Source organism: Colletes latitarsis, chromosome 2 (assembly GCF_051014445.1).
Source record: "Colletes latitarsis isolate SP2378_abdomen chromosome 2, iyColLati1, whole genome shotgun sequence".
Lineage (NCBI taxonomy): Eukaryota > Metazoa > Arthropoda > Insecta > Hymenoptera > Colletidae > Colletes > Colletes latitarsis.
The window spans coordinates 13,781,309-13,795,002 of record NC_135135.1 but is presented as its reverse complement, the minus strand read 5'-3'; the positions used below and the strand labels follow the sequence as shown (position 1 = coordinate 13,795,002).

General features: G+C 39.4%; 2 protein-coding genes across 2 annotated transcripts; both read left to right on the top strand.

The window, feature by feature from the left end:
* The first annotated feature begins 67 nt into the window (after window positions 1-67).
* LOC143347433 (U11/U12 small nuclear ribonucleoprotein 48 kDa protein) lies at window positions 68-1,935 on the top strand. The gene is made up of 5 exons (XM_076776586.1): window positions 68-389; window positions 450-618; window positions 716-778; window positions 1,009-1,153; window positions 1,232-1,935. The coding sequence occupies exons 1-5, from the start codon at window positions 258-260 to the stop codon at window positions 1,848-1,850; spliced, it is 1,128 nt and encodes a 375-aa protein (XP_076632701.1). The 5' UTR covers window positions 68-257; the 3' UTR covers window positions 1,851-1,935.
* Window positions 1,936-6,744: 4,809 nt separating this feature from the next.
* LOC143348104 (uncharacterized) lies at window positions 6,745-12,670 on the top strand. The gene is made up of 9 exons (XM_076777967.1): window positions 6,745-7,669; window positions 8,896-9,081; window positions 9,956-10,294; window positions 11,218-11,294; window positions 11,444-11,544; window positions 11,618-11,717; window positions 11,913-12,125; window positions 12,266-12,379; window positions 12,515-12,670. The coding sequence occupies exons 1-9, from the start codon at window positions 6,745-6,747 to the stop codon at window positions 12,668-12,670; spliced, it is 2,211 nt and encodes a 736-aa protein (XP_076634082.1).
* The last annotated feature ends 1,024 nt before the right edge of the window (window positions 12,671-13,694 follow it).

The following is a 13,694-nucleotide window of genomic DNA, read 5'->3' as shown; positions in this document are numbered from 1 at the left end:
AGATAAACTCCTACCGAATGTACAATCTATTCCATATCTTGTCTATGGTTTTTAGTATATCATATACCTCTAACCTCATCAATATTAAGATTCTCAGCTTTAAATTAGAGTATTAATTCAGTAATCTTGTACAAACAATTGTGTTTGTGCTCACACAGTGAAATTTTGAAACTTGAATGTCCACGTAGATCGAATATTTCCAGAAATTTCTTAAATATCGTTTGATCGTACACAATCACTTTAAGTAATAAATAGAGATGTTAAGTTGTTCGTTAGATCAACGCGAAGGACAATATCAAAATTTAAAAGATTTTACAGAAAAAGTCCATCAAGATATTATGGACATTACCTCTGTCGTCGGTTGGACAGTAGAAAGTATAGAAACTGATGTAAGTTAGTTGAAAATTTACAAATCTACAAATGTAATCAACATGTATTTGTTTATATAGAATGATAATCGTCTGGTATGCCCATATGATTCATCTCATCGAATTGGGAAAGATATTCTGGACCAACATTTGGAATTCTGCCAATGGAAGCAAGAAGGTTACAATGAATTCGATGTACCACTCTCAGAGTCAATGTTACCTTCATGTTCCCCTTTCTCCATAAAGTTAGGTACGTATTATGTATGTTTAACCCTTTGTGGATGGATATTTTGGGTTAAAATAAAAAATTCAATGTTATATTTATAATAGAGTATTTCCATTTGCAGATGCATTGTTACAAAATAAAATTTTGCAAGAAGCAAGGGAAAAGGATCCAACAATGAAAGTTGGTTAGTAAAGTAAAAGAAAACTTAAAAGAGTATCTTTACATGTTTTAAATTGCTTAATTTTTTCCAGAAAGTTATGAGTGTCGTACTTGGCATAAGCTCTATATATCCTTTTTCATGTCCTTTACCAAATACTTATATATTATGAAATATCTTCTTTATGTTTATTCATTTAACTTGTATTTACAATATGTATCTCCTTTCAAAACACAATTTCTTAACACTGATGATAGGTTTGGGTGAGCGATTAGTTCCACGAACATCTGATAGAATCTTCTCAGATTTCACGTGCGATGAGAGGAAAGTATTATATGAATATGTTGTTTCTAATACAGTTAAAACAGACATTGGTCACGATATTACCGATGAACGCAGTCTGTAAGTTTACATAAATAGAGTTTATTTCATTCGTATCGGACGTACAAAATTTTACGGAATGTTCGTCTTTTGTTTCAGAAAATGTCAAAGCAAGGAGGACAAGAAGTTGTCGTTCTTAGAGTTACTTGTACAAGAACGTAATTTAAAAAGACGCAGGGCGAAACACAGAGGTGTTCACACAAATAAAAAGTCACATACGGAAATTCTTAGAGAGGTTATAAATCAACAGATGGAATTCTACACTAATGAACTAACAGAAATTCAACCAACTTGTCACGAAACGAAAACTGTAGACATTGTTAAAACTCCAAGTTCAAATAGATATTTTGACGATTCAACGCAAAGTGCATCTCCGTCGTTTAATGAATCGCCGTCGAGATACCGTAATCTTTTTCTTCAGAATTCACAGAACTATCGTAAAAGTTCGAATTCCCGAAATAATCATACGTACGAACACTCTAATTCGAAAGATCGAGATAAACGTTCGCGAGATTCAACGGAATCGTGGAAAACGCAAAAACACCGAAAACATAGAAGATCACACTCGAAGGAACGCAATTATGATAAAAAAGGCGAGCATTGGCGTACGCGACATAATTACGACAGAGACAATGCAAAATCTCGCGAAACAGAAAAATTATTCGATGGGACTAGTTATTTCAAACGAAGTGCTAATCGACGAAGAAATGATGAATAGTCAATAATATACATGTCGAAAAATCATTAGACAATTATTAATTCTAAGTAACACTCTGTACAAATAAGATGTTATGTTACCATCTCATGTGGATATTTCTTTTCCCTGCATACAAAATTCACAAATAATGTAATATTGAACACTCAATTTTAGTAAATCGATAATAACAATAACTTGAAAATTAATTGCGAGCAATATTTAGTTTTTACCAAAAGACGCGGGAACATTATCGATACCGACTAGAATACGACCTCTGCGCTCGTAGCGTTTGGAATTGAGATTAAATATTGGCAGAATAATAATCACTATCATAATTTTAATTCTTAAACTTGTATTTTTTAATGACTGTGACAGTAAATGATTTATACTTAAAAAAAAATTGGTTCTTGCATCACTACTTTATATTTTAGATACAAATACATTTAGTATCGATATTTGTGAAATGTATACATACATTAATAAAAAATCAAACTAACGGTATTTTAGGTGTCTTTTATTTCGACCCTTTACCTTTCCATTAATTCTATATAATCAAATAAATATAACTGTTAAAAATATTACTCGTGTATAATTCATTACTTCATGAGTCTCTGATAACATTTTTGATTTTCTACAGCTTTTTCATGAAATTAATTAGTTATAAATGATTGTTTAAATACAAATGTCACATTCAGAATATTAACATAACTTTCATTATATGATATTCTTGTATAGTACTGTTTACTGAATAATATTTAATGTTCGTTTTTATCGTTTTAATAACGATGAACCAAATATTCGTTCCTGTTATTCTTTCAAGAGTTTTATGCCGCGTATCTATTTCAGAGTTTTACTCTCGACAGTCAATATTGGGAACAAAATTTTTTAATGGACATAGCATTGAGAGAAAGGGTTCTTTCGCACGGGCGAGAGTTAAATAGTTTATCGCCAATAGTTACGCTACTTCGAGTTTCATGGCCAATGTCAATGTTCTTTTCAGCCTTTTTCACATTTTTAGATGTCACGAACAAAATTAGATAAAAATAATAAAGGCTTAAAATACAGTTTCATAACTTCTTTCTCACAAAAAAGTACTGTCCCATATTATTGTTTGTTTTTTGAATTTAGAAAAAATTGAAAAATTGATATGTTCTGCAAGGTCCGGGTGTTTATACCCATACGTCACATTTATTATGAGTTTCTCTAAAGATATCCCTAAAAATTGTTTGTTTTTATCTATTCCGAGACTCCCTGAATGAAAAAATAATTGGTATTCCGAATTCCTACCTCTTTTCAGAGGAACGTTAATGGCAAATAAACCAGTTAATAAATGAACAAGTCAAAGAGAGAAAACGAATGGGGAAAGGAAAGAAGAAAGGTCTGGGAGGGGAAGGGAGTGAAGGCACGATGGAAACTGTATGTACACATAGCGGAGAAGAGAGAGTGGTCTTTGGATGCTGTATGTATTTCCGTTCCTCATCAGTAGTCAACCGCGTGTCGCGATGTTCTCTTCGTTTCTTCGCGGTGTCATACAGTGACCGACGAAAGACGAACATAATTGCGATGCGATTATAAATCGAATTGCTAGACGCTCATTGCTCGAAAATCATAATTCGTTTAAGCGATTTGTGCTTTTGTTACGCTTCCAACCGCCTCGGTGTCACGACTGTGAAATTCGCGGGAAAATTTTGGCAGCTCGGCGTGTGTGCGTGGATTTTAGAAACAATAGACGATATCTGATTGCATGATTGTGTAGCATTTTTCAACCATAAAGTGCAAAGAAAGAGCAGAGAAGTATATTATATATACGTGAAACATGCAAAGGAAAGCTTGAAAATAAGACGACCAATTTAAAATGATGAAGAATGGTAAAGTATATTCTTTGAAGTTATTTTGTCATTTTTATTAAATATAATCATCAAGTTTTTCTTGAACAAGTTTGTCGAAAGTATACTTGTACCGATGTATGGTTCATCTTTTCGGTAATGAAGCCACTTTGTTAAAGAATGCAGTTACATTTCAATCGATTAGGAATGCAAATGATCTCTTTAAGATTTGAAGAACAGTATTAATATAAATTTTCAAAATTAAACGTATCCTTTTGTTCGCAGCGAAAATGGAGTGAAACCCACGATCGTGTGTCGCGCTCACGCCGAGGAGCATTCCCTAAGTTTGAAATCACGCGCCAAGAAAGGAATACGGCTGCACGCGAATACGTACAACGAAATGCGGTAGCATTTATTAGCAGATTGGAATCGGCAAGGCGATTCGTTTGCGAGTCGAGTCATCATTGTCAAAGTCGAAAGTTACCGGCTAACTTTCACTAATAACCAAAGGTGTAATGCTACGGTTCCCCGCGTAGATCAGACGAAGGGAACCGGGAACGTGTTACGAGGCAACCACACAGAGAGACGACGTGCCACTTGTCTCGGTGACCTGGTTTCACGACCCACTTTTCTACCGGACCACGCTACGTGTGGATGCCATCGCCACGCTTTGCGAGCTCCTACGGCACAACGAGTCGCAGGGGAGGAAGTCTTATAAACAAAATAATAGACAAAATTCTCTACACCTCTTTATCGTGAGACTGTTTAAAACGCACAGCAGACTCGATAAAGATAAACGTGGTTGCGAATGATCATACGATTCTGCCCGCAATCTAACTACATTTATGTCTGAACGAGCTCGCGTTATCTTGGACGAGTAATAAACGCAGGAATAAGCGATGGAATCGAAATTCCATAGGAACGTTTATTCGTCGATTCGTTGAAGAGAAAAAATACCAATCACTTAGACGACGATGTGTCACCAACTGGGCTTTCTACCGCAATTTTTCTATTCGTGTGAACCGCGAAAGGTGCGTACACGATCGATTGTCGGTAGGTAAACGTTTCCGAAAGATTAGATCGAGAAGAAGACGGCGTGCGCAAAACTGGAAACGACGCTCATGAAAGTTTGGCGCGCTCTTTCGACGTCGGTGAATGGCGACAGCAGCAACGGCGTCGACAAGCAGTCGAATCATCGTCGATCGCCGTAGATCATCAAGAAAGAAAAGAAATGAGCTCGTTTGCGCGCTCGCTTTTCAGCTTGCTCTTTATCGGCTTGTATTGTCGAGCCGTTGGAAGAAAGAATGATCGGTATTTAGGGAATTTCGGTGAGTCCATTAATCGACAGGAACGACGGGGTATCTTTTATCTCGCCGTTTCTCGAAGAATTTGAAGTAGAAAGCGTCGATAGAAAGATCATCGACGGACAACGATCGTACTCTTACGATCTACTAATGCAATTACGTGATTCGATTCTAGATTTAGCGGAGAAGGACACGACGATGGATAACACTATCGATTCGGAAAGACAGATGAGATTCTTCGACGAACTCGGCTGTAAGTTTCATTAGGATAATAACGCGACGAAAAATCGAATAATACGAGCCGTAATACGTTTATATAGTTTTATCACCGCAATCTCTACACTACAACTGAATGTAGCTCGAAGAAGGAAGATATTTGTCTACCGTCCGTCCATTCTTTCGCTCGTCGTCGCCCATCCGCTCGTCTATTCAAGATTGCAGAACACGGTAAAGAAGTTCGCAAGGTTTGTTCTACAGATTTGCTCAACCGATACCAACTTCGAACGCGAACGGTCTTCAGCTTGTAGCGATGCATTGTCGAATATCTTCAACAATTTTCTTGTTTAACGATACAGCGAACGAAACTTTGATAACGTTTCGATGTACGTGTATATACCATTGCCTAAATTTTTCAACGTTTTAAACTTTCGAGTAGAAACACGAAAAAAATCAACGTAGTTTTTGAAACATTTCTTCTAAACATATTTAATCAAATATTTATCATATAATATTATCAAATATTCTTCATAGAATTTTGGTTGAGTGCCTATTATTAACATTATTCGCTTCAAATTATGCCCTCGTTGGAATGCCCTCTCAATTGTGTTGCGTTCTTCAAGGAACGGTAATAAATTGGTTTCTAAAATTGTCGTGTATTCTGTACCGCCCATTTTCCTGAATAGAAAAGCCTGATTTAGCCGCGTTGTACGGTAGTCTAACTTTCTTGGATTCCTACTCAAGAGTCCAAAACATTGAAGAATTCAGGCGCTGCTGTGCTTGTTATCGTTGTGAGCAATTGTCTCGGAGCCGTATCGTTATTCGATTCGCGAATGATCATCGTTCGTCCATGCATCGCGATCGACCTTACCGTAGAATCGTGCTCGAAGGAAACGAAATGGGCGTAAAGCGACGCGAACGGAAAGAGAATCCCGATTTTTCAAGATCTGCATGGGAAGAGAAAAGAGAAAATAGAAGAAAGCAGCGGAGAGTGAAGAAAAGAACAGGTGGGGAGCCAATGTAAGGGAAGACGCGACGGCGTCGTAGCGATGGGAAAGCTGCTGATGTCGGTGAAAGCCGCGAGAGCAGCACCTCTTTAGATGCCGGTCGAGCCTCGTCAGTCGGTGAAACACGACAATTCGTATTAGTCCACGTGGAAGACCGTTTCGAAGACGATCACGACCGAAAACAGCTAGATGCGGACGCACGCGACGCGAGACCGAGTGTACCGTACAGGATTTGCTGTTTTTAACCGTATCGTCTTCAGAGAGGGCTGATATCGAAGAATTATCGCGCGACAGTGTTGATCGGAACGTCACCCTCGATACTGGAACCGGTGATCGATCGATCAATAGTAAAATGCCGAATGAACGGGTCGCTGTATATTTCCCGCGTATTGTCATGAATTTGTTACCGTTTTCGACGACAAGGAAAGAGTTTGATCCCTGATGAGGTCGAGAGTCTTCGAATCTACGAGAAGCAACGAGCGCGTATAGCTATGATATGAAGCGTAACGGCTAATTCGTTTCAGTCTAGTTTGCCCGACCAATAAATTACAGAGATCAGATCATGAATGTCATCGCCGTGGTATACGTGTTTTTAATCACGACCGTAGACGCGCTCAATTACGACTACGATTCAGTGAACGAGAATCGTCCGTTCTCATCTTCGTCCTCGTCGATGTCGTTGTTCCACGGTTGGTTCGCCGCGTTACCGGATCCCTCTGGTAGCAAAAGAACCGAGAAACTGGCATTGTTGCCCGGTGACATTCAATTTGGCCAGCTCGAGGAGCAAGTTTCCACGGAGTCGCGGGTACAAAATGAACCGACGAACGCGAGGAAGCCCAGAGAAGCGAAAAGATTGGACAATGGTCGGTCGATGGGCAAGGCGTTCGAGAGGAGGACACAATTTGGTATCTCCGTGCGGGAGATCGACGCGGAAGCGCGCTTGATTCCGAAAAGGAAAGAATCCTGGAATGAAAATCGCTGGGGTGACGAGAACCCTCGAAACGCTGTCTCTCGAATAGCGTTCGTCGAGAATAGAAATCAGACGCGAGACGCGTTAAGATACCTAAACAGAAAAAGCTCCACGGAAGATGTGACGATTATAGAGAACAGAAGCCGGAAGAGACAAATCGGCGGAGAATTCGTGGGCGAACAAGGTAACGGGGACCAGGATTTGATATCAGACCTGACGATCGTTCCGGAAACGCGACCAGTCAGCGAACGAAACCGCGACGACAGATATCCGGACGATGTCCGCGAAGAGAACGACGTGCAAAACTTTTTGGATCAGCTGAAGAAACAAATAGCGAAGGGCGAACTCGACAAAGTAGTAATGACTAATTACAGGCAAGGAAGGAGACGGAAATTCAATAGCCAGGAACAGGGCACACTGCTCGTCGAGGCTCTCAGAAAGAAACGAAATTATACCGGGGATCATCGGGGTCACAACAACAATCTTCATAACAGCATAATGGATATGTTGGGTAGAAGTACGTTTTAAATAAAGGACCGGATATAGCGACGCAAAATGAACGTTCTGCGGATAAATAGTGAATATAAAGGGAGCAATAGATAACGACGGACGGTGGACGGTGAACGACACGACAGTACACGAAATGAATTTGTTGCTCTAATTGTAAGACGTCCGTTAGTAATTTGGGGACGCTCGGTGTCTCGTACGTTTGACTTTCCTGCTCGATCTCGTCGTTATGTGTTGAGTTGGCGATTTCACTTACGAAACCAGGGTTCGAAACGAAAGCACTCGAGCATTTATCTTAGCAAACAGACCGAAAGAGAGCAAACGCGGTGCTGCGTGACGATACGACGCGACTAAATATGACAGGACACAACACCACGCGATGCGATACAGCGCGTTCCAGCTCGACACGACACGGTGTAATGCGTAAAATATGCGAAAGGCACAGAACTACGGATCATTAATAATTTTAATGTGTAGAACTATTAAAAGGTCACTATTGCAACGCATGTATGTCATTTGTAAACGCATGTGTACACGTATACAGGGTGTTCGGCCACCCCTGGGAAAAATTATAATGGGAAATTCTAGAGGCCAAAATAGAACGAAAATCAAGAATACCAATTTGTTGATGGAGGCTTCGTTAAAAAGTTATTAACGTTTAAAGTTCCGCTCGTATTGAATTTTTTTCTCGAAAATACACAGGATTTCGGGGGTATGTCTATTGATAAAAAATTATTGTTATTGACCCTTGCAACCGAAAATAATTTTTTCAGAATGATTTGAAATTTTTTAATTTAATGTTTAACTTTTTAACGAAGTCTCAGTCAAAAAATTGATATTCTTGATTTTCGTTTTATTTTGGCCTTTAGAATCTCCCATTAAAATTTTTCCCATGGGTGACCGAACACCATTTATATTTATATGGACGGTTTTAACCTTTGTACTCGATAGTTTTTCGCTAAAAGTTGATTCACAGCTAATAAAAATAAATCATATATAAATTAACAGACAATATCATTGTACTTCAATGGTTCGCGTTTTTTTACATTGTATCAAAATTTAATATTGAGTATCAAACTTTGTAATTTCGCTATCTTTTTTTTCAACGAAAAGGACTAAATATAAAATAATAACGGTTATTGTAGCCTCTCGAGTGCAAAGGGCTAGCTTTCCCTTGCTGGTTCTTTTAGAGAAATCGGTAATGGTATGCCTATATCGATGATCACTATGTTTCAGTGATACCGCAGACATGCTCGTACAAAGGAGCGACGTTTGATTGTGGTCTTAGTATCAGTTGTGTTCTCGGTGGCGGTCGACCAGTCGACCTTTGTTCCGGAGGACTAATTTGGAGCTGTTGCGTCGACGACGACGACATCCCCGAAAAAATACCGCGACCTACCGTCGGATTACTGCAGAACGCCAGTGAGTTTTCGTCAGATTTCTTTTTCATTTTCTTTTTCGATCGAGTCGTTTTTTACTCAGTATTCGAAACAGTATATACAGATACGTAGCTTTTTCTTTTCTTTCCGTATCGTTCCACGATCGTGTACAGCAGTGTTTTCCAAAGAAAGCGCTTAATGTACAGCAACGTTGATAAGCATCTTATGTTATTAATGAATTAATCATGAGAGGCTAAGTACCGTACAGGAATATCATTTCATATATGCTTCTCGTTTCTAAATTTTAGTTCATCAAAATTATACATGTATCTTTCTTGGGTTTTCACATTCTTTCTCTATTGAACTACATTGTTTCTAATAATAATCTAGCCCGGGGCTTTTTTAAAAATAATCTTTGGAAATCACTGGTGTACAATATAAAATAAATAACCTCGGACAAATTTAAATTTTATATCGAGTAAAGGAAAAAATACGTAACACGATCTGCAGGGTGTGCCACTTCAATCCACCCCAATTCAATTAATGAAAATGTAACAAACGACAACGCAGAAAAGATCGCAGTGTTAAATATATGATCCCTATATTTCCATGTTCCATGTTGGTTAAAATGTAGTTCACTCTGAATTCGGTTGTCGGGTATCGCGTGAACGCATGAAAGCGACGGTTCTGGGTTAGAGTGCGCCTCGGTCAAAGGGTTAAAATGGCACACACTGTATAAAATGGAAAGTACTGACTGAGTTTTGTTCTTGGACACGAGAACCAGGCGACTCGAGTTGAATGGACACGATATTGCGACGTAACGGGAACAATTAAACGTACACGTGTTGCGCACGCGGAGATAATTGTAATTGGTAAACGGCGAATAAAGGTAAAATCGAGGTTGTTTGAACGTGTAGCACTTTCGCTAAACTTGGGAAATCAACACCCGTACCTGGTCGATGATGTTCAAATCTACGAGAACGCGGCAAGGCCTAGCAAACCGACGTATGGCGATCAGAACGAGCACAGACCGAGCTACTTGTACGCGGACGTCGCGAACAAGCCAACGACCCTTTACGAATCGTCGCAGACGTGGAATTACAATCGACCCTCGTACACTACTCGTCCTCCGTTTTACCACCCGATACAGGTCGATTACCCTCAGGACGAATACGAGCCCGATTATCCCGACGCATCGGGAATTCACAAGCCGAACGAGGATGCCTCAAACTCCGTGGATTATTCCAAATATCGTGGTAATCCGCATGAAGTCGCACAGACAGACATTTTGCACCAATAGTAGCACCATTTCAATTTCCATAGCTACCAGCTACTCGCAACCATAGGCATTTCCAATAAGAATTCTGTCGTTCTTATTGTAAAAGTCTCTATTACTTTAAAGTACTACGACATCTGCATATTCTCTGCGTCTCGACACTGAAACAGACATGGATGATCAACGACCGACCAATAATCGACGGTAAAAGGAAGAAACGCTCGCGTCTCGCATGAAATCTCCCTCTTTCTCTGTCTTTGGCACTTTGCACGCTACACCGTCACGATAATCGAACGGTGAGGGTCGAGAAGAAGACGAGGGAAGAGAAACAGACGTGGAAGGACGAAAAAGAAGACGAAGAAACGAGAAGGATCGACGCTGACGAGGAGAAACATATATGACACGTTTGACGGAAAATTTTTGCGGAACGTTTGCACCTCTGTGATATCGACGAGCATTATTCGATCACTTTACGTAAAACACACAATTTGTACTCTCTTGACACTGCTACGTAATCGATGTATTCGTGAACTAAATCGTTGCTTGTGTCTTTCTTCCTCTGATTATACGCATGGTTCGCTCGTACACTATAGTGCAGCGATTCTCGAATTTCTTTTGGTCAGAAATCGATGTTTCATTAAAATAAAATAAATATTCTTGCTGCTATTGAATTAGTAGATGTAAAAAACTGAAGCGTATCTTTTATATCTACTAATTTGAAAAATCTCACCATGAGAAAAAATGGTGATTCTATATGCTATGAGTTTCGTGGAGTATACTTTGAGAAACACTGCTATAGTGTATCGCAGTTTGCAAAAAAAAAAAAAAAAAATTGAAAGCAACGGAAGCAAGAAAACTGTGTTCTATAAACGATCTTTTACCTCTTTTCGCAATGTTTTGCAGGTTGTGGCGAACTGTACACGAGAAGTAACAGAATCGTGGGTGGCCACAGCTCCAGTTTTGGCAGTCATCCATGGCAGGTGAGCAGGCGAAAGTTTAAGTGGGGGGACGTACCATTAGACCTGCGAAGGAAAGAACATATTTAAGAATTTATTGCGAGAAAACCACTGGATGAATCGATTTAATTTTTGTTTTATTGGGAAAGTTGATTTAATTTCTCAACTTTCAGGCTGCCATTATCAAGTCGGGATTCCTCTCGAAAAAGTTGTCGTGCGGAGGTGCGTTGCTGAACAACAGATGGGTTGTAACCGCGGCTCATTGTGTTGCGACGTTAGTATTTAGGATTAGAAATAGAACGATCGCGTTTGATTTTGAGAAACAGGTTAATGTTTGTTTCGTGCAGGACGCCAAACAACAATTTGAAAGTACGTCTCGGTGAATGGGATGTGAGGGACGCGGCCGAACGGTTGTTGCACGAAGAATTTAACATTGAGAGAAAGGAGGTAAGTGGCAACCATTTCGGATACCAGGAAAAGAAAGAAAGAATTGACTGCCACATCGGTTGTACAAGGCGAGTCGACAACAATCGTCCAAAATAATTGATTATTTATTCCTTTAACGACTACTAGGGATAGCAAATTTAGTACACAAATATTCCACCAAAATGTTTAAACGTTTATCAGGCGTATTATTTAAAGGTCCATCCTCAATACTCGGCGACCGATTTTCGAAACGATGTGGCATTGGTGAAACTGTCGAGAACAGTGGCGTTCAAGCAACACATCGTTCCCGTTTGTTTACCAGCGAAAAATTTAAAACTTTCGGGTCGTACGGCGACGGTCGCCGGCTGGGGCAGAACCAGGCATGGCCAAAGCTCGGCTCCTACGGTTCTCCAAGAGGTGGACGTCGAAGTACGTATAATTATGAGCAACACGTATTCCTTTCGTTTTCTTCTATCTCTTTGCACTTTCATATTCCGATTGCACAAGGCTTTCGATAAGTAGTACGCGAGCGAAAGCGATATGGGATCGTTGAACGACGAAATTTTCAGGTGATCCCCAACGAAAGATGCCAAAGGTGGTTCAGAGCAGCCGGAAGACGAGAGACTATTCACGATGTCTTCCTGTGCGCCGGCTACAAGGAAGGAGGGAGAGATTCCTGTCAGGTAAATCGACTGTTTTCGATCAGGGCTTAGAAAGGTTCAGAAAATAATTGTTTCGAACTGTTACGAAGAGCCTAAAAGTCGAACTATATTGATTTAAATTAAAATTCTTGCATTTCCAAATTCATTTTGCGACAGGGTGACTCTGGTGGACCCTTAACTATGTCCGTCGAAGGAAGATACGTACTGATCGGTCTCGTTTCCTGGGGCATAGGGTGCGGTCGCGAACATTTGCCCGGCGTGTACACGAATATACAGAAATTCGTGCCCTGGATCGACAAGGTGATGAGTTAAACGCGTTATTAACGACGAAACGAGAAGAACGAATAGAACACGAATGCCAATGCAATGTCGAAGAAACGCCGATACAAAACAGTACGCGTAACTACCAAAGTTTGCCACGACTGATTTGTTATACGATTTTGTAAATCGTATGCACGCAATACATAGTATTCCGTTTCGAAAGATACTTGCAAGCTCGATTTTCGGATCTCCGGCTACTTGTAATATAATAACGATAAGAAAGGTAATAACGATACATAATAGTTATAGTAATAGTAATAATATTAATTTAGTTGACGTGCGTAATTAAGAGAAATCGTAATATCGAGGAAAAAAACCATCCAGTCCGTCCATCTATGTGTCTACCGACGCGCGTCTTTAGTAAAAACTTTGTTTATCTTTAATTTGGCCTATCGAATCTAAACATGATAGTTTTAAGGTGTCAACGGTGAATTCGAGAAAGTGCAATGTTTATAATATTATCTTGCTTGGAAATTCATTTAATACCTCCTGCGTTTATAGAGCAATTGGCGTATATTGTGATTTAAACTTTTATATCGAAAAATCGTCTGAAATAGAACATGTTTTCTTGTTATAAGCCTAATAGATTCCTACTAAACTCAAGATAACTCAGTGAAAATTTCCAAAATTATCAGCAGTCGATATATCCTGAATCTCGTACAATAAATTATGAAAATAAACCCACAGATGAGGTATACAAGCAGACCTTACATCCAATGTATTTTTTGGGTCCAATACAAGAGGGAGTGAAACAGAAAATGAAAATTGAATTAAACTTCTGTTGGTAAGAAAGAGATCGATAATGTCGCACTTGACCTACTCCAGGTACACACGAAAGTAATTTCTTGCCTTGTAATAGCAAATTAGTTATGAAATATTGTACGATAGATAGAAATGTAAAGGTAACGCGAAGAAGGATTTTATTAGAAATGCTTAGAAGGTGAAGCACATGACGCTATAGATCGACGAAGATAATAGGTATCCTAATCACGTAATGGATGCGTCATTTAGATTC

Excerpts from the sequence above, each read along its gene's own strand:
- LOC143347433 (XM_076776586.1), top strand. The coding sequence starts at position 258 with ATGTTAAGTTGTTCGTTAGATCAACGCGAAGGACAATATCAAAATTTA. Across the intron at positions 619-715 it reads CCCTTTCTCCATAAAGTTAG|ATGCATTGTTACAAAATAAA; the intron begins GTACGTATTATG and ends TTCCATTTGCAG. Across the intron at positions 779-1,008 it reads GGATCCAACAATGAAAGTTG|GTTTGGGTGAGCGATTAGTT; the intron begins GTTAGTAAAGTA and ends CACTGATGATAG.
- LOC143348104 (XM_076777967.1), top strand. The coding sequence starts at position 6,745 with ATGAATGTCATCGCCGTGGTATACGTGTTTTTAATCACGACCGTAGAC. Across the intron at positions 10,295-11,217 it reads GGATTATTCCAAATATCGTG|GTTGTGGCGAACTGTACACG; the intron begins GTAATCCGCATG and ends AATGTTTTGCAG. Across the intron at positions 12,126-12,265 it reads TCCAAGAGGTGGACGTCGAA|GTGATCCCCAACGAAAGATG; the intron begins GTACGTATAATT and ends CGAAATTTTCAG.